We start from the raw sequence: 23,782 nt of genomic DNA on the forward strand, positions 1-23,782 counted from the left end.
GTGTAAAGTGTGGTATCAGACCATGGCTGCGTAAAGGGAGTGGAGACATGAGGCAAATATCTTGATGTTCTATTCTGTCTTCGTCTTAACCACACACCTGAGCATTGGTTTGTGACCAAAAGAATTCAACAGAATAAAAGCATTCGGTCCTCCACAAGGTGGCTCAGAAATCAAAGAAGACCTTGGTTTTAGGCTTCTACTCCTCCACATTGAGACAGTTGAGGTGGTTCAGGATTCTACCATATTTAGAATGTCCAACTGAAGACCAGATCTTGATGTGACCCAGGATGACGTGGAGGAGGAGGTGGACAAAGTTGCTACAGAAAAAGATCCAGACAGTACTGGACTTCTCTGCTCCACCTATTGCCCAGATGACTTCATTAAGTTTTTGTTAACTGAGTAATGGTATGTGTAATTATAGTAGCTTAACTGTTTTCATTCTGACCTATGTTTCATGAGAAAATCTGACAAAAATGATGTAAATTGTGTGACTAAAGATTGATGGTTGCTTTTATGGGTCCTAGTGGCAACAATAATTATCAACTCTGCCAGCTATCGTTGTAAATATGGAAAAACAAACAAATGAGTTCAGTTCACATACCCTGTGGCTATCCAAGAAATGCTGACCTAAACAAGGTTGAATAAACAAAATTAAATACATGCATTTGAGATATCCTCCAGCTGTGGCTTGTTGACCAAAAGGTTAATTTCCAACCCAGTTTACAAATACTGTTTATTTGGCCTTAAGAAAGCCATGTATCTTCCAAAATGCTTGACTACAGCAGAGCTGCTCATGTGGTAAGAAAAACAGTGAAATGTAATATATTACCAGAAAAATTGTATTGGTGCATTGATCTGTAGTACTGGGACTGACCAGGTGATATCGATACTATTAAGGCATAATGTGTCTATCACCAGTTTCTATTAGGGATATAAAACATTTCTTAATCTGCTGCAAACAGAAGGTGACATTATAATTATCCTAAAATGTTTTAATATCTTTAATCACATTCTCCATTCTAATAGTATTGTTTAAGCAAAGGGTCTATTATCTATTATCTATTATTATTAAAATGAAGAAAATATTGCAATTGTAAATATTGTTTATATGTGCTCCCTCTTGTGGTCAACAGACTAAAACTATTCTGAAATACAGTGTTTCCTGTATAGTCAGTGTCATTCATATCCACATTTGAATGGATCAATTACAAAAAACAAACAAAACATAAAAAGCAATGCCTGACTCCATTAATCAAATGGAGGAATATCCACATTTTGGACTGATAGGTTACTTGTCTGGGCTCTTTTGGTAGACATCTTTTTTATATTCAGAGAGTGAGACAGTGAGTGATTGGCTATCAGCACAGCAATGTGTCAGGAAAGGTTTGATTTTGCAAAGGGGACAATTCCGATGTGCTGTCAGTGAGCGATAATACTTCACCGCTCGCACAAGGAAGATGTGCCAGTTATGGGCTGATGTGCCATAAATCTAACATGAAAACCAAATATTTGAAATGAACAATCCCTCACCCAAAACAAAGTGAGCATTCCAAATACTGATCACACATGGGCAAACAAAAGAAAAAGGAGACTATTTTGTAATTGAAAAGGTAGGGAGACGGTGTCTGCCCACATCTACCCGCAATACATCCTTGCTTATATTAATAAGATGTGAATTTTTAAGGTTTTTTTTTGTCAATGCTATTCACAGAGCATTCCTACCATTTGATGAATTTTAATGCTTTTCCTTTCATCTTTGTCTGAAGGTCACAATATACAATTCTTTTCTTAAAAAATATTTAATACTGGATACTGAGTCAATACGAGTTCACTTTGCCATATTTGCTCATTGAAGAAACTTGAAGAAAAAAGATAAATGGCTTTGTGATGTTTTATATCCACTTTGAAGAGAGGTTACATAGGGACATTTTAATCAAATTAACAGCAACATCAATATGTTTATTATAGGTTAAGTGGCCCTATTTTCAGTGTCTTCTTTGAAATGACATTGCCACATAAGCCTGCAAGTACACAGAGATGAAGACATCCACAAACAGTGACAGTGACAATACTCCAAAATCCTCCTTGCTCAGCAGGGCATCTGTCTTCCCATCATTTGAGATCCTGTCGCCGTTTGTTGAGTCAAGTCACCCTCACTACACACTGTGGTCCCTGTGGTCCCATTGCAAGAGACAGTGCTTTTGTTTCTTTGCAAAGAAAAACACAGGGGTTGCTTACCCCTCCGTTCACTCTGACAGCAGGCATGCAGAGCTCAGTGTATGGGCATGGCTGAGCATGTTGAAGTGAACACAGCAGCTGAGCTATACAGTATTGGTCAAGCTGACATTTCTCAGAAGACAGCACACAGATCAAGTATTTGGACATTATAGATTTGTTTGTAATGATTTTCTTAAACAGTAGTGGCCCTGGCAGTGGCAGAGTCTGGCACACACACACACACACACACACACACACTGTACACAGATCAATGTATCTCTAACCCGACTTAGTCCCAATTTGAACTGAATGTTGTGTGCCATGATAGATTATCATGAAACTTTGGACAATCAGGGACCAATAATGTCCAAAGTTTGGAGGATGAAGCATACTGACTTTGGTGATCCCTCAACTTTCCCTATAGCACTACCACAAGGTTGACATTTGTGGTTTTGAGTGAAAGGTCTCAACTACTATTGGATGGGTAGCCATGAAATTTGGTACAGGCATTCATATCCCTCCCAGGATGAATTGTAATGACCTTGGTGATCCCCTGATTTTTCATCTAGCGCCACCATCAGGTCAATTTCTTTATTTCTCCAATACGCTTTATGATTAAATACCTGCAAATGACCTCAGCTGTACTTTATGTTTAGTGTTAATTAGGAAATGTTAGCATATTTACACGATAACCTAAGATGGTGAACATGATAAACATTACCTGCTAAACATCAGCATGTTAGCATTGTCATTGTGAGCATGTTAGCATACATTTAGCTCAAAGCCCCGGCTCAAAGTGCCTAAGTACAGCCTCACAGAGCTGCTAACACCACTGTAGACTCTTAGTCTTGTTATAAATCCATTACTAATTTCTGTATAAATGAACAGTAAATGTAACTTGAATAAAGTTTTATTGTTATTATGCAGATCTAATAAAATACAGGCACATCTAGCCCTCTAAGGAGTTCCACAAATGAAAAATATCATTATAATGCTGTCAAAAACAAAATTAAAAGCATAAACAAAATACTTGTGTTGATACATTTTGAATATAGAAAGTAAATTATAAAATGAATTAATTGTACTCTACCTCGTATTGCCTCTGTTTATCTTTGAGTGTGTATGCAGGCATTTGTCTGTGCTTGTACGTTTTTGTTCCTCTGCTCTCTCCTTCAACATTGCCAGCTAGGGCGGGCCTGGATGCCTTGGCCTTGGATTAGTCCTGAGAGTTTATGGATGGAGAATGCTGATTCCCAAGGCTCTCTATCAACACACCGTGACAAAACATGTCCAATTAATGCCAATGCACCGATTAGTCCCAGACATTACCCACCATGAACCAGCATTGAACCTCTGCACGCATAACTCCAGGGAAACAGCTGAAAATGCTTTGGCCTGCACCAGCACAACACAAGCCATAGGGTTCATCAGTTTTAAACTAATATTGGATTGGGTTTATTAACATTTGTCTTTGCACAAAGCTCATAGGGGAAACCTGTCATGTCAAGAAAAAAAAAAAACTTTCCTGTATTCACTAACAGCTTTGTTGTTAGTGTGCATTAAGCTGACTTTCCTACCCTTTTATGAAAAAAGACATTTACAAGTACAAGTAGTCATTAATTGCAGGTGGAGGGGTAAAAGCCACTAAAACACTGCAATTTTCTCACATTATGTGCAAGCTTGAATAGCTTCTTAATTGCAGTAGAAACAGAGAGGTTATGAGAGACTGCTTGCCAGGAGGTGAAGGATTATATTCAGCTGCTCAAGCATTCTTTTGCTATTGTCATTACTTGTACTGGTGTGCCTTTATTTACAATGTGCAAAGGCATCTGTATTTTCTTGTTTTGAACCTTTTTTTCCTTTCATTTCAGGGAAGAGGCCATGATGTCCACTTACTTTGAGACAGTAGAAGATCTACTGGCATCTTTTGGGCCTGTCCGTGACTGCTCCAAAGATAATGGTGGCTGCAAGAAGAACTTCAAGTGTGTGTCTGACAGACAGTTGGACTCATCCGGCTGCATGGTGAGTGTAAGCCATGCGCTGGTTTTGTTTCTAGATGACATGCTGACATGAACACGTTGCTATACATGTGGTAAATGTACAGTATTCTTCACGGTTTCAACCAGGGTTGATCCGAGACTAATTCAATTCACCTGTGTTTATAAAAATGTTTATGTTTGCCATTTAATAAGTGGTTGGTTTAATATCTATAGTAAAGTGTACAGTAACTACATTGCTATTGGGAGTAAGGGGTGTTGTCAGATGTGCTTGCCAGTGATAGACCTACTGATAAAAGGCCTAGTAGTTATACCTATCACCTACCCAGGCCTGCTGTCAACTGAACTGGTGCTGAGCTGGAGCTAACTAGCTATCACAGCTCAGAGGGTGCTGACAACCGATTTCAGTGGGGCAGCAGATCAGATCCACACCAGTACCACTGGATTCAAGCCTTTAGTCTGGCTAGACACACAGGAGCTACAGACGTATGCTTTCTGGCCATGTAAGCATTCAAGCTTGTCACGTTCCATGTATTTTAGCCTTAACGGTACACCTCGAATTTCCCATAGGTTTTGGGTTCATTGGAAAATGCAGGTATCAGGAGACCCATAAGTGACAAACAATAGAAATGAAATAAAATGTAAAATAACTGTGCCAACATGCATAATTAAGTTCAAATAATGACCAGTGCTTGTGCAGCTCAGTAGTCACTGCAGGATTTTGCAGCTTAAAGACTGATTAAGTGTTGAAGTGATACATGGTATATATTTAAAAATTCCTTCATTTACATAATCACCTCTTTTTAATGTTCCTTTCCCAAGATAATGTCACTCATTAAATTTGCATGCCATCTGCTATATAGCGTGGCTTTTGTGATATTAGCGTGCAATCTGTAATATTTAATATGCTGTTTACAGCCATAATTAGTATGCTTTGGCGTTACTCTATGCTCTGCAGTGTATGTATGGACACTATGGGGTTAGAAGCAGTTATGGCTCAAACTGTTGTAGTGTGTATGCCCCTGAATTCATTGTACACAGACTTTTGACTGTATAATACTGTCTGCTTTGATCTAGTTAAGGTATATCCACCACTCTGTGAGCCTGCAGTAACTTCTTTTACTTATTTGGAATTGAGGGAATACACAGAAATTGCCTTTTGAAAAAGATTAATAGACTAAAGTAGTGGTACTAATATAATTTGTAATATTCTTCTTTTATTACATATAGCTAATGTATTACGAATACATATTTAATGCGTTTATTGACGGAGCTGTCTTCATACTTCCCTCTTTGATTCATAAACCTTAGTTTGAGTTTAGATGTAATATTGTAAACTGCAGAGCAAAAGAGAGTTTTCTCCTGGCATATTTACAAGCACAGGGTGACTGGAAACTTCAAATGCCAGGCTTTTGACAGCATGGGGCGGGCCTGGGTTGTAAAGTAATTAAATTGATGAGCCATCTCAATTGCTGGAGGATGGTTTGGTGAGTCATTAAGCGCTTGGACGGGGCTATAAATCGACTGCTCCTTTCGTTGTTTGTGTCGACCAAAGGCAAACACTGATACTGCAATTTTCTTGTTTTTCTTTCTTCTTCTGTGTCTTTTAACTGAAATAAATAAAGGATTGCTACTACTCTAACATTCCTGCGATTGTGTCAAGCAATCATGTACTCATGTATCACTTTGTAGAATAAATTAAATACCTACATAGTGCTTGTAACATTTTCAGCAAGACACTTTTTAATGTTTTTTTTCAATACAGATCAAGTTATTCTTCCAGTGCCCTTTGCAACTCATCCCCCACAATTTACCTCCCACTGTGTTACCATGGCGACTACTCCGTATTAATAAACCTGAGTCACATTCCCCATCATTCATCAAAACCAAGACAATTTCCACTCTTGACATATTTAGTAGCTTGTGGCTGTTTTTTTAAGTCAAAGATATGTTTTTGTCTACATTTAGTGGTAATTGCCTTTTAATCCAAACTTGCTGACTTTATAATGTCCATCATTTTGTTACTGATAATATGATAACACTTTATAGTAACCCTAGGTCTCTGCAGTTGTTTGGCGTTCTTCTGCTGTACTACCCGAGCACCCACGATATGGATAATTTATCAAAAATATGCATGAACAGCGATGGTGCACTGTGTCACGCTTTCCTGCGTAGCACAATTAAATGTGGCCAACAAATGCAAGTATTTCATGCATCTTATGCCTTCCTCTGTTTGTTTAATGACTGATGATTTTAAGTGGCATTATCTAATTTTTTCAACAATTTAGTGAATGCAACATTTAAATGTATAAATGTAGGAATATTTGATTTAATGGTAATCAGCATGTTATAACACATACTTTTTGTACTATCATATAAAAGTGTTGAGCCTAATTTAACCCATTTCATAGTACATTTGCATTTATTAAACTAAAACATCTTTAACGTAGGACTTTGTGGTATTACTAGACATGCAAATTCAGTCATGTTAGCTTATGTTCATACTTTGCATAGTGTAAAATAGCTGATATCTGTAAAATAATTTACAGTGACATCCGTAACAGTGGTCCTACCCATGTTTTATGTATCTTCACTGTGGTAGTAGTATTTGCATCATATTCAGATAGTTTCTCATACTAAACCTATGCCATTAAGATGAACCCTTATTAGACCCAGAGGTGGGAAGTACATGGTAGACAGTGAAGAGAGAGTGTGTATAGAATATGAATGAGTACGTGCTAATAAGCCTTTGGATTGTTTGTCAAACTCTATTCCACGTCAAGCCCCTGGATATATCATGGCATATTTTATTAACAGTTTTCACACACATGCGTAAGCGAGCACACATGGACACCATACAATGTTTTTTTTCCTCCCACAGAGGATCATCAGCGCAGGCAGAACCATATTAAAGAATTGCCAGGAGTTATCACCTTTAAATAAAGAAATGAAAACGCAGAGAAGCAGAGAGAGTGCTTACATACTCATGTCTTCTGTCTTATACAAGCTTCTTTTTCCTCTGGACCTCACCTAAGGGTATAGTCAGCTAGGAGTGATTCAGCTTTAGTTTAAATGTTGTATGAAATATTACTCTGAAATGATTCAGAACAGTCTTACGCCTCCGTGTGCGGCTGATTAATACGCAGACAAAAAGACTGACAAAGCCTTCTAGTCTTCAAAGATTAACTTCGAGGATCACAGACACAGTGGTATTATTTTCTTTTCTGACTCTTTTGGGTCGGTGTTATTTTAACCACCCTTGTCAGAGTGGGTGCTAACACAGAGCAGCGACATGCCACACGAAGGGCTTAAAATCCATTATCAGAGTCAGTCCCTCAAGGCTGTCTGCTGCTCTTAAGACAGTTGAAATGCATTTGGAATGAATTAAGTTCTAGTCAGAGCTGGTGCTGAAGTTTTGGAGACATTGCTTATTCCATTTTTTTTTGCCTGTATTCCCTTTCTGCTGCTGCTGAGCCGGAGAGGATGACAGGTGGTTTATTCCTGTGCTCGCTAACCTCAGCTTATTACAACACCTGTTGTAAGTGCAGGTTAGCAGTTTTAGACGGGTAATGTTTTTGTGTCAGCGCCTTCCTTTTCCATCGCTTGGCTCATCAAACACCAGTTGGACAGGTTATACATTACCGTTGCAGTGTGCTGGGTAAAACTCTATATTGTTTTGCTACTTTTTTGCACTGTGTGAAGTAGATACACAAATGCCAACGCACAGTGGATGGGCAATGGTTTGTGTTACTTTGTTAAACAGACCTGACCTAGGTTGCATCCCATGACAATTATGATATGTCTTTCAATAGACAGCATTGTGTTTATTAGAAACACATTGTCAGAAATTGTTATGCGCAAATAAATATGCATGTTGACACGTATTTCAGGAACCTAAATATACAGTAAATATACATTTATACAGAAAATAAACAGTGGCACCAAAAATTACAACATTTTAGAGCTCCCCCTAAATTTCTAAATTTCTGATGAGTTCATGTCTCACTCTCTCTGATGGGAGCCGAGCTCCCTGTAGCTCCCCCATATTTTGAACCCTGGTTGTGGCTAATTTGCTAAAAAGTTAAATGGCCTTGCATTATAATTGCTTTCTTTGATGTTATCAGAGAGCAGTAAGTATTAAGGCAGTTTTTCAAGTAGTGCCTTACTGTAGGCTAAATACATGCCAGTGATGCACAATACAATTCCAGAAGAATATACTAGAAAACTCTCTGGACAGATTGAAATGCCAGACATTTTGGGAACATGATGTGTATCTCAACTAACACAACAGGAGGCTCTGTAACTTTCCAGTTTTGCAAATCTACCTCATGTTGCTCTACAGTCAGTGCTTCTTCCATGAATTTCTCTTGATCAAAAAGACGATTAAAACTGGAGTTTAAGTTGTATCAGCTTTTGATATGGTGGAAAAAAACAAGAAATGATTCTGCGCTGTCTGCCATATTGAATATAAATTCAGAAATTCAAGCCTTTTTTAATTAGCAGAAAAGGGTAGGGAACTTCATTGGGCAGATGTGGGTTGTGCAAACAGCAACAATCTAGCATTCACCCAGTGGTGTAGAATGAATGGTCAAAGTCTCGTTGAACCTGTGGTCAATGTGCCGTGTCATCCATGGCGTTTGTGTGAGAAAGGGGTATTACTGATGCACTCTGTGAACTCTCCTGAGGCTGCTTGGTGAACTTCAAAACACTGTAAACATGGATTTTTCTGGTAGCTTGCCATTTTTGAAGTTTAAGTTTGACATCTGCAGCATGCAGTGGTTTCTGTGGTTTTAGGAAATGGTGGAATCGTTTTCTTTATGGCACATTGTCGTATCCAGCTACAGTATCCGTCTTCCTAATGGAAGTACTCAGAGGCTGAGCAGATGGTAGGATATTAGTGGCATATCTTTCATCAGTTGATGTGCCTTTTGGGACATCTCTGGTACAGTTGTTTGGATGCAGGGCTGGTAAAGATGGATTTCTTAACTTCAACCGCCGTCCCGAAAGTTTAATTTTGGCCCGTCAAACTCCAGTAGTTTATAACAGTTTAGAGAAGACGGATACTGTTATCTCAGATCTCATTTTAAGGCGCTTGTACTGTCCCAGTATGCAAGAGTTTATTAAAATGTGTGGCACACTCCAAAAGTCAGGAATTAAATGGTGAGTTGTCAGTGTGGAGCCAGATTTCCGCTTGGTTGCCTCTGGTTTGCATAAAGAGTCAGCAGGGAGAAAAAATGGCAGCTCCGCCCGAACAAAAGTTTAGTGCAAACCCTCATCCCCTAATCCCTCTACCATCCCCAATCCCCCCACCCGTATGTCCCCACAGTCCCGTGTTCCTGACAACTGAGCATCATGACTCCCACTGCTCCGCTGCACAGCATAGCTCAGTTTACCCCATTACCATTGAATTTCAATGTTTTATAAAGCAAATTGTAATAATTCTTTCATCCTTACACTGTGACACTGTTGGTTAAATGCCGGATCAAGTGTGTCCTTTAGTGGCACCACAGAGATCCATATATCTGCCACTGCAGCCAAGGGTGGGAGTTAAGACCTGTGTACAATGGAATACACTTCAGTAAGGCCTTGAGAGAGACATGTTTGCAAGTATGTGCAGCATAACAGTAAAACTAAAACACATAAACATATAATATTTTATATATTCAATATACATTATCTAATCTATCTAATGTGCAGAATGGGTGAACATACAGTATGAGCAACATCAGTGAACAACTGATGCAGTGCTTTAGTTTTATGTCATAATTGCATCAGAATCTTCTAGTTTAAGAGGACACTCTCACTGGTGGTGAGTCCAATATTTTATATATTATTTGACAAGGTAAGTATTTGAATTAGAATCAATTCCAGTCAATTCAACCTGGCTCAGTTCCACACCCAAGCAAACATTAAATGGATTAAGAAAGAGTATGAAATCACACAGGCTTCATTCCCTACCTAACAAGTTAGATACCCAGAGGAAGATCACTGTTTCAATTTCCTCTCCCCTCTGGTAATTTAATAAACGCAGGTGGACTCGTTTTTGACATGAAATACAGATAATGTCTGGTATTCTTTGTGGCAAGATTGAGATATCAAGGCGAGCAGAAAATATTTATTGCTCACCCGTTACAGCAAATTGTTGTTTATTGCTGCTATTTTTGCAATAACCTTCAGCAAAATCTGAAAGGAGGTGCATTTGTCTATTTGTCTCTCTTCATATCTCAGTATATTTCTGCCCCAGAGGCAAATTTCAGTTTAGATTTTATGAATTCAAACGATCCAATCAAAAAAAAATGTTAACTTTGGACACTGCTAAAACTACAAACTGTGTTTATATTTTCTATATTTGCTTTCCTGACATAAACAACCATAACTCATCATGAACAGACAGCGTCTCCCTGGTCTTCATCATCAAAAAAAAGCAAATAACGGCCGCTCTTGAATGCCTTTGGCGATCATGCTGAACTGAGAGCAGTCGAGTCTGGTGGAGTCGCAGGGCAAAGCTATCCTTCACTCCCATAGTCATCTGTTGCATTGTCAACACTAAATAAAGGTGGAGAGACAACAGAGACAACGTGGCCTTTAGATACTGCCAGTCTCCATAGTGTAGAATGAACACAGAAATGCAGATTTTCACCGTGCAGAGATGTGAAGATTAAGTTCAAGACTAAATCATCCTGTTAGAGACTGACGCCTAGAACAAAGCAGTATGTTTTTATGTATATCCATCCACATATACTGTATGTTTGCATATGTAAGGCAACAAAAAATAAGAGGATCAGAATCAAAAAAGACAAGCTAAATCTATCTTAAATAGCGAAGTCTATTTTTTGCCTTTGGGCAAAACCATTCCCGATAGCTAAGAGAAAACTGTGTGTTTTCTCGCTGAAGATGAAGTATTAAATATGAATTCACATGAATTTGAGGAACAAACAGCTGGGTTGAGACTTCTTATTTGTCACTGGGGACTGTATTGCTCCCTGGCAACTTTTTTTGCTCTAGCAGCAATAAAACTGTTGTGCCTAATTTAACCCATTTGAGCAGCAGTGGAGCTGCAGGGCATACATCTCTGCCACCTCTAAACCAGATTAGACTGTCAAATATACTTTAAGAGTGTTTTATTTTTTCCCCCCTCACCTGTCAGTGTGATTTAGAGCTGTGCTGTTTCAAATACTTTTTTTGGTATGCGTGTTGTTTTGACTCTGCACACATTTTCCTTGTATTGTTTTCTTATTATCCATATTTTTATCACTGAAAGGATTCCCTGTAGTCTTTACCGTTTACAGCCATGTTCTGTTGTTAACTCCAAAGGTTGCAGTGGGAATATATAATAAATGCTTGATCACTGACTGTTCACACTTTCCTTACTGTCTCTTCTGTCTCTGAAATGTGTGATGCACGAACATCTGGCCTCTTAATTTTGACAAGATCATTAAGAGACAGAGTTCTCAATAGATTATGCTCAGTTCCTGATTAAAGCTTAGGACACTAATGGGTAATTAGGAAAATGAATCGCATTCATTCAGAATGTGTGAACTTTAATTTGTGGGGCTGATCTATGTGCAGGATATAATGTATAGGGAGACGTATGCTCCGTTATATTTCATGCATACTTACTTTTTTCATTTTCCTTTGATTCTCCAAACCTTCTTACCTTGTGTTTTTAAAGAGAAGTGAAAAACCATCTCTCTGGTGCTTAATGGTGTCATAAAATTCTCATTTGTAATTCCCCCCAGAGAATTCACAGTCAACCTTTAGTGTTTTATGTTGCTGTCATATGCCTACACTCCAGGATGAAGTAGACATACAGGTGTAAAAGAGAGAGAAGATAATATGTAAACATCCAATCCATCAAATTTAATCTAAGAGTTAAAGCTATTAATTATATTTGATTTAACTTGCAAATTTGTAAGCACAAACACACACCCACATTTGGATCTAATGTGTCCCATTTTCAAACATTTAACATATTCAATAATAAGTAATTACTCAATTGCCAGGATGTTTTTTCATGTATTTCCAATTAGTGATCAGCCGCCAAGCCACGTAATTATAGTAACAACATCTCAGTCAATAAAGTTGTTTCTGTGTTTCTTAGACAAGTTTTTTCCTAAAGGCTGTAGCAAATATCTGGCTGGTTCTCGTTGTGCTGCCTTCACAGAATCACTGCAGAAGAACTGACTGAAAGCATTTATCTGAAATGCAAATCCTGTGTCTTTGGAGAGTTGTCCAAGCAGAAAGAGCAAGTAGCTAGTGGGCAGCGCTAATGGCTAACCTTAAGTCCTTTTATTCAACCGTTCAGTGCTGCATGACAATTCTGAATTACAGACAGCTAGTCCCACAGCTCTGCCCCTCTGTGTGATGAATGGCTCCAATCTTACTCTGCTGAGGAAGTTCGCATTACATTCATGAGATACAGTAAATGGATCTGAGGCTGGAGAGCTTTTCCATTGAATGTGGAACATATGGGACTTTGTGCGGAAGACACGTGAACAATGCTTAGCGTTTATTCCGCATTTATCCTTTTTTAAGTGTTAGGCAGCGGTTCTCCTAAGATATCAAAAATGTTATCGCTTCATTTGTTTTTGTAAATTTTGAAAATGTCTACAGCCCAGAGAGAGCTGATGTAACCTTATTTGAGGATTCATCTGTACCCATTGTGTGAAAACTGCATTCATTCAATCTTATGAGATAGTAATCTTAATATGATAACATGATTTTGAGAGAAGGATAATTATGAGAACAAAAACTCATGATTAGAAGAAAAGAGCCCCTTTGATTACTGTTAGTTGAGTCACTGCTGGTGTTGAGTAAATTGTGCTGTTGATCATCAAATAGCTTTAGGGCAAAACTAAAGACTTATAACAGTCCCATGACCCGTAACCCCTCCTGTGGCTAAGCTGACAATAACTGAGTCAGCATGTATCTATTTCCATAATTGCTCTGGTAATTATTAGTGTAAAACAATAGACATTTGCAAGACCATCACACTTTAATTTATAAACTTCTCTGGATTTCATTTTAACCTTAAGGATGTTTTTCTCTCTAAATGCATCATTTAGTACACTTAAGGTGGTATCCTCAGCTCATCTACCTGTTATCTCTCCAGTTTGTTCTGCATTAAAATCTTATACTTGATGATTTTCGCAAAAAAAAAAGCCTTGGTAACTAGAGAGCAGCTGCTGCTCTGAGGGCATTCAAGGCTTTTGAGGTTTCACATTCGGCAGTGGTGTGCTTTCCATTTTGAGATTTTATTGCTGGTGAGAAAAAAAGAGGAGAAAGCATAAGAAATCGTGCTCTACACAAGTATTAAGCACCCAGAAACAGATTTTTTCGAGTTGGATTAGAGCTCCTCCTACAATTTGTGGCAGAAAGGCTCACAGTATTTAAAACAAAATAGTGATATGTTTCCCCTAGTAGCTAGCTGTTTATTAGAACAAACAGCATTCAGGGTAACGTCCATACTTCCATACTGATAGCCTCAATAATATGTTTCTTGCTTTTCCAAATATCTCTCACATTGTTAAGCTCTGGCTCAATCTTCCCTTTGTATCTCAATTTGGCCAGTTTTTATTTCCGACTTGATTTCCCCTCCTAATTTCCCTGTCCTGCATTACATAACCTTTATTAAAACTCACCAAATGATGCCTTTAATTGCTTTTGTGACCCAAGGTTTATTACAAAGGAAAACCATAACTTGTTTTCTGCTGATCTCAGAGACCTTTGCAGAACAAGATGTATTGACAGTCAAGATCCATTAGTCGCATTTCTGTTGTTAGAAGAGGATTTGAACGCTGTCCAGTCTGTACAGTCAAACAGTGCTGGGGGGTGTCGTGGGAATTTCAGGAAAAACAGAAGACTGGCAACAGGGGGCAAGACAAACATTTTTGTCCGTATTTCTTTTTATGTTTTTAACGTTTGACACAGTCTGGGTGAAAGAGGAAAAGTGGGAGTGGAGGTCCCTCCATAAAGCCTTTATTTCAGTGGTGTTCATCGCATGTGATATATAACGTGTGTACTAAAAAAACTATTAATCATTGACCATAAGTCACACACTGCAAAAGTCTCTGTCTACAGTATGCCAGTCAGTCAGGTTTTCATAAATAGCAAGACACACACTTCCCTATAATTGGTATGTCTGAGGGCATTTGACCAATGACAGCCGGGGAAACATTTATTCTAAAGCTCTGTCAACACCGACACCGCCTCTCTTTTTGTGTTTCCTGATTCCTATTTTTCTCATACAGAAAATAATAAATGGTAACACGCTGGTGTAAGTGTAGGCCTACTTTATTTTTGTATATAGCAGAAATACACCAAAACCTACATTTAACGATATGTCATCACACCTCACACGCCCACAATCAATCCCACGCAGGTACAACACCGACCATGAGGAACCGGATGAGTCAGAGTGGCCATCGGGGAAAGTGTTGATACAGTGCTCTACACACTGTGAAATGTTCTCAGACTCTTTCACAGTCTTCATTTTAAACCAGCAGAACCGTTACATCAATACTAACAAAGGCGAAATTACAGCAGCACTTGAAGTTCTGAGAAAAGAGACGGGTTGATTGTTAAAACCGACTAATTTTCAGCATGTGGCTGATGTGTGAGAGTCTAAATTGATTGTTGGATTCTAGCCCCAGCAGGCAAAAACCATCAAATACTCAATGAGCATTTGTCCCATAATGACTTTAAACTGTTCATAGTATTAATTGTATATGCACCCATCTCTACCATTCAAGTGAATGATAAATAAGTGCTGTTTTCCAGCATCTATCTTCTCACTCAGTAGGTTGCTGTATATAACATCACGTCACAAGCTTCTCGATGGCATACTGATTCTCTGTACACAGCTTTCTCTCCTTTTTCTTTAATTGAAAAGACAACTGCACCATCAACACTTGAACACATCTTATAGATATAACTCTTTGACACTTCTAGTGTGATGGTGGTAAACAGGCACAACCGGCCGCAATAACACTGCAGAGCAATGTTTTCCCCCTCTCCCATTAGTGCAATATATTATGTTATTAGTACTTGCAGTACCTATAATATTACACTGGCACCAAATTACAAAAATACCATAAAATCCGATAGGCCTGATGAAGCACTGAGCGAAACATGTTGCTCTTGTCAGTGTCAATAAAAGATCCTTGATTGTATTTTTACGGGTTGAGTCTGCTGCCTCTACCCAAAACGCTTATGGTTTGTTTTATTTATTTATTTTTCTAATTTAATCTTGCAATTGCCAGCATCTCCAGCAACACACTCTAGTATGTTATGTCATAAGAAATAAACATAATACTGAGTGACAAAGAAAGATCATGCTTACGGAAAGAACACAAAACAATGTAGCAAGAAAAGTATTTAAAACGTGTTAGTTAATTCTCTAAGTCATTAAAATCCTATTCTAATTGCTCATAAAAATATTACATAAATATTGTATTGTAACACAATAAACTTCGTGTACGTAGTTCTCTGGAAGACAATACTCGTCAGTGTCCATCAGCATTTTGCTTGCCTCTAACACAGAAGCTGAGCCAGCAGAAAAGTTCATCAATTGTAACCTCTTTGGTTTATTTGTGTAATCGTTTGTTTACTTCCAAGATTGGATAATGCAACCCAAATCATGAACAGTAGGCTATTAAGTCTATGAGTTATTAATGGTAAGTAAAATTGCATTTTTAATGGAGTCCAGCTTTGTTATAGAATGCATCTGCTGTTGTTGCATGCATGCTTAATTAGTATTTCTCATGCTGGAGGAAATATAATTCATTAAAAAAAAACACTTCATAAATTAAATGCTGTACTGTACATTAGCCAATCTGAAGTTAGGATATTGGACCCAATGTTTCCCTGGGTGCTCAGGTGAATGTGATTTGATGTGTTTTGCGTGGAGGTTGCTTGGTATCAACGCTAAACTGAAAGTTGAACTTAAACTGAATGATGAAATGTGACTGAAACTGTAAAACAACAAAATGTTGTCCTGTGATAAGTCTCAATTTGCCCCTAATATCATTTCAAGTTTCAGAGTGTGAAGATAATTTCTGCTCCTCAAATCCCCTCTGTTTAAAATATCCAACACCACTCTTTTACTACGCTTCTGAAGTTGATTATTTCCCCTTTTCTCTCCAATATTCCTTATCATTGCTTGCACTCCTTGTTGACCTGGGTAGGGTATAGACATCCACCTCACCTACGATGAATAAGGGTTCCCCTGCCATCTTTAATTCTTCTTTCTTTGAATCTCTCTCTCCTTTCTCAGAATCCCACTGCCCACTTCCCTTCTTTCATCTTCCCCATCTTACTATCTTTGCCTCCTCAGTGCCGCCTGATCCTGATTAAAATGCACACGCTGACCTCTGCGCCTTACGCTCTTCTTCTCTTTCCCTAATTTATGCCTTCCTCCTCACCCTTTCTCTACATCTTCCTCCCACCACCTCTCCTTCTTTCTCTCTTTTCTTGCAGTGTCCTGAAGGGCTGAGGCCAATGAAGGATGGCTCAGGTTGCTATGACTACTCCAGGGGCATTGACTGCACGGATGGCTTCAATGGAGGCTGTGAACAGCTGTGTCTCCAGCAGCTTGTGCCCCTTGAAGATGACCCCAGTTCCAGCAACGTGCTCATGTTTTGCGGGTGAGAATAACTAACAGTAAAACATAGAAAAGGTGTCTGCAGGCTGGTGATATTTCAATCAAGAAATTCTTCCCCATGCAAATACCCACAAGGCAAAGGAAGTGAGATATGTAAATAAGAAATAACCAGTGACTTCATAATTACCAAATCATCTATATGTGATGAAAGACATTTGCTCAAGATTACATATTAAAAGTGTTGTAATTGTTGTAATATTCATATGTATCCTATTAGAATATCATGAAGTCCATGAGTCACAACTTTGCAGTATTTTCTGGCCAACTTTGATGGCAAGCTTTTATAAATCCTGTCATGTATTCGTGTTTACGGTTTATAGTGTACAAATACCAGTGATATCAACATCAATAGCTCCAATAGATCTACTGGGTATCCCATCTGTCTGCAGAGAAGCTTGAATTTTTCAATGCTGGTAATCAAACGGTGTGTCAAGGATTATTATTGAACCATGCGTACTTCACTTACTGCACGTTATTCAGCAACACTTTCACTCAATGAACTCCCCATTTTCTCATCCCACACATGTTCCTCTGAGCTGATAGTTTTTTTAGCACCTTCCCTAGAACGAGATTGTGTTACATGGCATAGTAATCCTTCTTATATACCACAATATAATCTTTTCCGTTTGAAAAAGATTATATTGTGGTCATGAAGGGCCATGCAGCTGGTCGTCAACTGCGGTACACTGTGCCATTCCAACAGTTCCCAGTATTTTATAAGGGGTGGCAAAAAATCATGTTCCACACCTACCAACACTACCTTTACCGCTTATACACCAAGTAGGATGGATCAATGGGTTCAGGCTGTTTGTGTCATGTTTGTCAGTGATATTTCACAGCAGAAATAACGATCAGGCAACTTCTTCATACTTGCCAACTGTACTGTCTGCTTGTTCTGTCTGCACTACTGCAACACACTTTCTATTTTCTTCTAACATCTGTCGTCTCTGTGGGTGTCAAGCCAGTGTGTACGAGGCAGCAGGGAAAAGGACCCAAATGCAGACGACCAGGCAGGAACTGTTCAGTGATTTGAATGAGAAAATGATTATGCTTAAGCTTACTGGCATGGTAAACAGAAGAATCCACAGATTAACGGGAGTTGGGCAGGAAAAAGGTACAGACAGGTACAGGTACAGATTCCAGTTGTGGTTCCGGTTCAGGTTCAAGTTCAAGTTCCAGGTTTCAGAGGCTGGAAAGCAAAGGCACGAAGGTGGTAAAAATGCTGTAGGGGTAATTGGGGAACGAGGAACAGGTGAGCAGGTGGATGTAGGAGTCAGGTGAATGGGACAGGTGGGAAAGTCTGAGGGCATCTGGTGGATGGATGGATGGATGGATGGAGAATAAATTCATAAGGAATACATAGGCCTAGGGGAAGTGAGAAGTGGATGCAGACAAACTGAGTAAAATAAAAAAAAATGATGCAGCCGTCGTGACAGAGGGGATTTCTACTTCAAGGCTGTCGTGTAGAAAAGTCCAAGAGGTTGGTCAATTGGGAGACACTTATCTGATAACTAGATGCTGATCTAGTAATATTGATCATACCACATTGAAAGTTGCTTAATTCATATGCCATTATGGGCCCAGTGCTGGAATGACTGACGCAAAGAAACTATGAATACCATATATGCAGCTCCTGACAAATTTTCAGTTTCTGGCAAGTGGGAGCTTAACAGAGGGAGCAGGCTGACAGGTGAAGGATATCCCAATTCTCCTTGAGATGTGTCAGGTCCACAGTGTGGGATGGCATAATTTTCCCCAGAACATTAGGCTGCCTTACACTATGTGAACAGGCCAACATCAAAATGCAATTTGCAGCAATGTCCACTTTCTCTAATGCGATCAGTACACTTGACTTGGGCACCTCGGGAGGATGAATTTGTTTTTGTCAATCAAAAAATATTTTCATCCCATCAATGTGCACACTTTCCGTGACATACAAATGGCTCTAGCAATCGCTTTTACACAGTGGCATGGGTAAAAGCCATGATTGGTTCTCTCTTTGATTGATCAGTCCAGTGTGCTGGTGCAAATATGTAAGGGCTAGCTGCTCGTTAAAATTCAACTGTGAAATGAATAGATGACATTAATACAGTGTACCACGAGGCAAAGTTGGACTTGTCCTGTTGGTTTATAGAAAAGGAAATTGCTTTGCCTTCATGCCACAGGAAGACATTGCTCCTCTAGGTCTGCTGCATTTTCAGGACAGTGTTGCCAACATTGGCAGAGTCCTCTTCCCCACTGAGGCGCTGAGACCTGATCAACCGCATGAGCCCAAACCTCAGCGCCGCCCAACAGCAGCAGATACTCAACCTCGTCTGAAAGGGAGGATTGTGCAGATAAATGGAGGAGATATGATAATTGTGACTGATTGCATGGTCTGCTGAATTCTGCCCCATTGGAATCTGTTTCCAGTGCTTGTGTCCACAATCTGTACAATGACAATGGCAAGTGCATTGCTTTGCTAATGTAAAAGACATTTTGGCCAAAGCTACGACAATAAGAGCCAGATTGTTTAAAAAAAAAAAAAAAAAAGATAAAGTACCATGCTCGCATTAATACTTTTGCACTGCTGCGATATATTCTTGTGTGTGTATTTAGCTGTGTGGTTAGTGTTCATAGATCTGTGGTAAGTGGTCTACAGATGGCAGGAAAGGCCAAAGAAAAGGGCTAAGATATTGACTTAGTAGTTTTCTATTTCTGCATTGGTAAGTTGTAGATTAAAGTACTAAAATGGGAACATTCGTACAGTATCAGTCATCCAAATCTTGCATTTTGCTGCATCATCACTGGGTAACATTTATGTCACAATTCATCTTCCAGTGTTCTTGCCAGCAACTATACATATGTATCCTTTCACCTCCAGAGTAAATGGGTTCACATACATTACATATTATGCATTATGTTCACAGCGTCTTACATGCATTACGTATCATACATTATGTTCACAGCTTCTCCCTCCTCCTCAGGTGTGTGCAGGAGTACAAACTGGCAGGGGACGGGCGCTCTTGCCTCCTGCAGTCAGACAACTGTGAAGGACCAAAATGCCCAAGGCAGGATGTCCACTTCAATGACACCCTGTTTGGTGAGATGCTGCATGGATACAACAACAAAACCCAGCAAGTCAACTTGGGACAGATATTCCAAATGACCTTCCGGTAACTACTGTGCAAGTACACACATTTACACCCATATAAATGCCTTTTCTTTAATCTTATTTAGAATCTTGTCTTATCCTGTAAATCTTTTTTTCTTCATATTCTGTTGTCTTTTTACCTCTGTTTTGAAAATCATTCTTTTATTACTTCCATCTACTACAACTTCTGTTACACTAGGTTACACTAACAATCTTCCCTTGCTACCTGTTGTTTCACATCTTAGCTGTTTAAATTTTTCGGTGTCTCTGAAGACACATCATCAGGAGAAACGGTCGTCTTTTATCAGTTTGGGGTTTTAACAGACATACAAAGGCTTGAGATCTCAGTGGAGCAGCTCTGGGAATCAGTAGTCAGGCTTTGCCGTTGGGGCGATGCATCTGTGTTTGCACAGATGTGTGTGTGTGTGTGTGTGTGTGTGTGTGTGTGTGTGAGAGAGAGAGTGAGAAGGGGATGAGAGAGTGAGGATTGAGACTTATCCCATGGCAGTTCTCCCTAAACTGTCAGCCCTCTGAAAACCTGGCTCACTCTGATAAGTCACATGCTATTTGTGGTGAAATGCTCCTGTAATCACAGAGCGATGATGAGGGTCTATCTATGCACAAATACAGTACACACAGAAAAACACGCTCAGCCTCTATCTTGCTTTCTCTGTGTCTGTCTTATTTACTCAGTCACACACACACACATACGATATATCGACACAGTTTTTCAAGTAACCATGGAAGGCTTTTCATCTGTTTGCCCCTATGGGCCACAATAGTTGTGCTTGGCTAAACACACAGCCACATGATCTGTCTGCTGTAGGTCCTCAGGGCCTTTCTAAGGTATTTTGTTGTGAATCAGGATGTCTACAGCATACAGGGGACACTGGATTCAACTTTCATGGAGACAGGGAATAAGTTAACTGTTTTTCCTTTCATAGGTTTGTGTTGATGATCACAAAGTAATTTGAGATCCAGACATTTGAAGGTATGGAGAATTTATTAAGTTATATACTACAGAGATCTCCAGATGCACAGAAAGGACATTGGTACGTGTTTTCTAGTCTACAGTGCTGCACCATGACTTTTATTATAAGAAGGAGTTTGAAGGAGCAACAAAAAACTGCAATGCGTGTGTAACATCACCCTTTGAATCTTTTGGAAAGCTGCTTTTATGAAGCCTTCCCTCTGAAATTAACTATAATTCAGGGACTGTAATTTCATATAATTCCTCAAAGTAGTCAGCATGTAACGTTAGTAATCCAGAGAAAAGTGTATGAAAAAGGCACTTCTGTGTTAATATTATTTTATTCTTTATATAAACGTCTTCCAGATTAAGTAGTTCTAAATTACATTAAATTGAATGGATTTGGTTCGGGATTGAATACACTAGTACACATCTGTGTCTGCATCCGTCCTTGAAGATGCCTTTGGGATGCGGGCGGCCTCAAACTACCCAAGTAGGAAGAGTCTGGCTGCTATTGAGTTATTTTTAAGAGATGGCAGATAAACATAGATCATTCCCAGAGAATAAAATATTCATGTATAACAAGGGACCACTGTTTTTTTTCATGTATTAGAGATTTCATTTAACCAACAATTTAACCGGGTGGTAAGGGCTACATTGTTTTACCTCTGTTACTTGCCTTTGCATGGGTGTGTAAGGAAGAACCACACATTGTAAGGTGGAACACTTTGGGGATATGACTGAAATAAAGAGCTATAGTATTTAAAGGGGGATTACTAACTTTGATCATCTAAAGAGCTCTGGGCTAAAAGGGGCTTCAAATCCATCTTAAGAGAATTTGTAGGAATGACAGACACGTCTACAGCCTAATATGGGAAAAGCACTATGAGCCCCGTATTCCCTAAAGGTTCAAGGGGCTAAACCAGTTGAGGACTCCCTTTTAATACACCAAACATGGCACAGTTAGACAGATACAACAAAGGCACAGTTTGAGGATTTTGAACCAGGGGAAGCAGTCGACCTTGATCCGTTTGCCCTCAAGCAGTGGAGGGCACACTGGGTCTTCTGCCTCCAGACTCCTGCTCTACACACTGGGTTACATCAAGCTATGGCCAGTAAAGAGATTTGCACTCAAGCCAGGGCTCCGGTAGGGTTACACACATGACAGGTTTAAACTAGTCAAACACAGTATCTCTCTGATCCCTTCCACACTTCCTTCTCCTTCTCCAGCAAGATTCACAGTTCACAACATGCACATGGTAATGATAAATAGTGTTGATTACTAACCAGAAGCTGCTGTTATCTTTTGCTCTGTGACAGACATACGGTAAATATTTCAAACTTCAAAAGATGCAGTCTGGTGGTTGGACACCAAAAATGCTGCGATGCTGCAAAAGAAATACACATTAACTAAGTAACAAGGTTGTAAAACATTTACTGTGGCCACAATTCAGCTCCGTCTGAGAAAATGTATTTGTTTGTCTGTTAGACTTCTCATAAAATTGTAATAGGGCTGAAGATCTTTATAGAAAGATTTGTAAAAGATGGAGTCTTCCTACAGTCTCAAGGTAACAGCAGTCAAATTAACTCAATAAATCTTGTGAAAAGGTCACTATTTCTACTCACTGAACACCAAGTTGAAGTTTAATGACCACTCAGCTACAGCCCTCCATCCACACTTTGCCAGCTTTACAAATTGGTCAGGTATTGTGCTTTTTCGAAGAAGGTAAATCAGTGCTGTTACCTTGCATATGTTTCTTTTTTTGTGTTTTTTTTGTGCACTTACACTTTGACTGCTGTGAGATTTCTGTAAAGTACAGACCAATTAAATTTTCTCTTTCCCCCTCAACCTTTATTTTATTACACCTGTTCAATTTGCACCTGCTCCTGGAAGCCAGAAAAATTTCCATGCTAATTGCGAGATGCATTCTCCGCTGCACTTATCATGTTCCCCGCAGTTAGAGGTACACTTCACTGATTACATGCAGGTGACAGGCAAAGTGCACTTCCAGGCTGATGTGCCTCTTTGGATAAATAACACACGTGTCTCTAGGTGGAGAGTGCGTCTGAAACGAAGCGCAAAAGGCATTTATGCAAACCGACCCCACTGTACACAGTTCAGCAGTTATTGGAGAGGCAGGCAAAGAAAATGGGAAAAAACGAGAGGAAGAAAGAAGTTAGCCTTGGAATCCATGATAGAACTGAACACCAAATTGAGGGGGAAAAAGCTTTGTTTATTGTCCACTGGTAGGCATTTTATATGCATCACCATTGTGTTTCCATCTTTGTATTATGAGCTTGATTAAATTCATTTCAGTTAACATTCTGAAAGTCACATTTTTCTTGAGCTATTCATCATTCTAACCAGACAAGCTAAGCACACAGGAGTATAATACTTGACTCCCCGTGCCTCTAATTAAACATGTGTATTACTGAATGTCATCTCACCAAAGTACTTGTTCTGCTCATCAAATCCTCTGTGTCTTTTGTCAAAAGAACAATAGCTTTGTCTTCTGAATGGCTCTCTCCCATAGGATTATACTTCACACTCGTTACATACACACTATATATTTATAGCAATATGTTAGTTTTTATTATCATAATTTTCTCCATGTTCCTTCATGCCGTCTTTGATATGCAGATGCAAGTCTTATCCCACAGTGCTCCCCCTTTCTTCCTCTCACCTCCAATGTCTACTGATCCCCCACCCCCTTCCCTTGCATCAGCAGCTCAAAGTGAAATATCAGATAATTGAGATGAATTGTCAGTGAGTCACAGTGTAGTGTTTTAATATGAAATATTAC

The 23,782-nt window shown here is 39.2% G+C and overlaps 1 protein-coding gene across 2 annotated transcripts in view; it reads left to right on the forward strand.

The window, feature by feature from the left end:
- The window catches only part of LOC139301041 (astrotactin-2-like), a 241,614-nt gene that overhangs the window by 141,275 nt on the left and 76,557 nt on the right, over nt 1-23,782 (forward strand). For both annotated transcript variants that reach the window (XM_070924304.1, XM_070924303.1), the window contains 3 exons: nt 4,089-4,239; nt 16,692-16,858; nt 19,842-20,030. In XM_070924304.1, the coding sequence (XP_070780405.1) occupies nt 4,089-4,239; nt 16,692-16,858; nt 19,842-20,030 (507 nt within the window). The remainder of the gene's footprint in view (nt 1-4,088; nt 4,240-16,691; nt 16,859-19,841; nt 20,031-23,782) is intronic.

Source organism: Enoplosus armatus, chromosome 18 (assembly GCF_043641665.1).
Source record: "Enoplosus armatus isolate fEnoArm2 chromosome 18, fEnoArm2.hap1, whole genome shotgun sequence".
Classification (NCBI taxonomy): Eukaryota; Metazoa; Chordata; class Actinopteri; order Centrarchiformes; family Enoplosidae; genus Enoplosus; species Enoplosus armatus.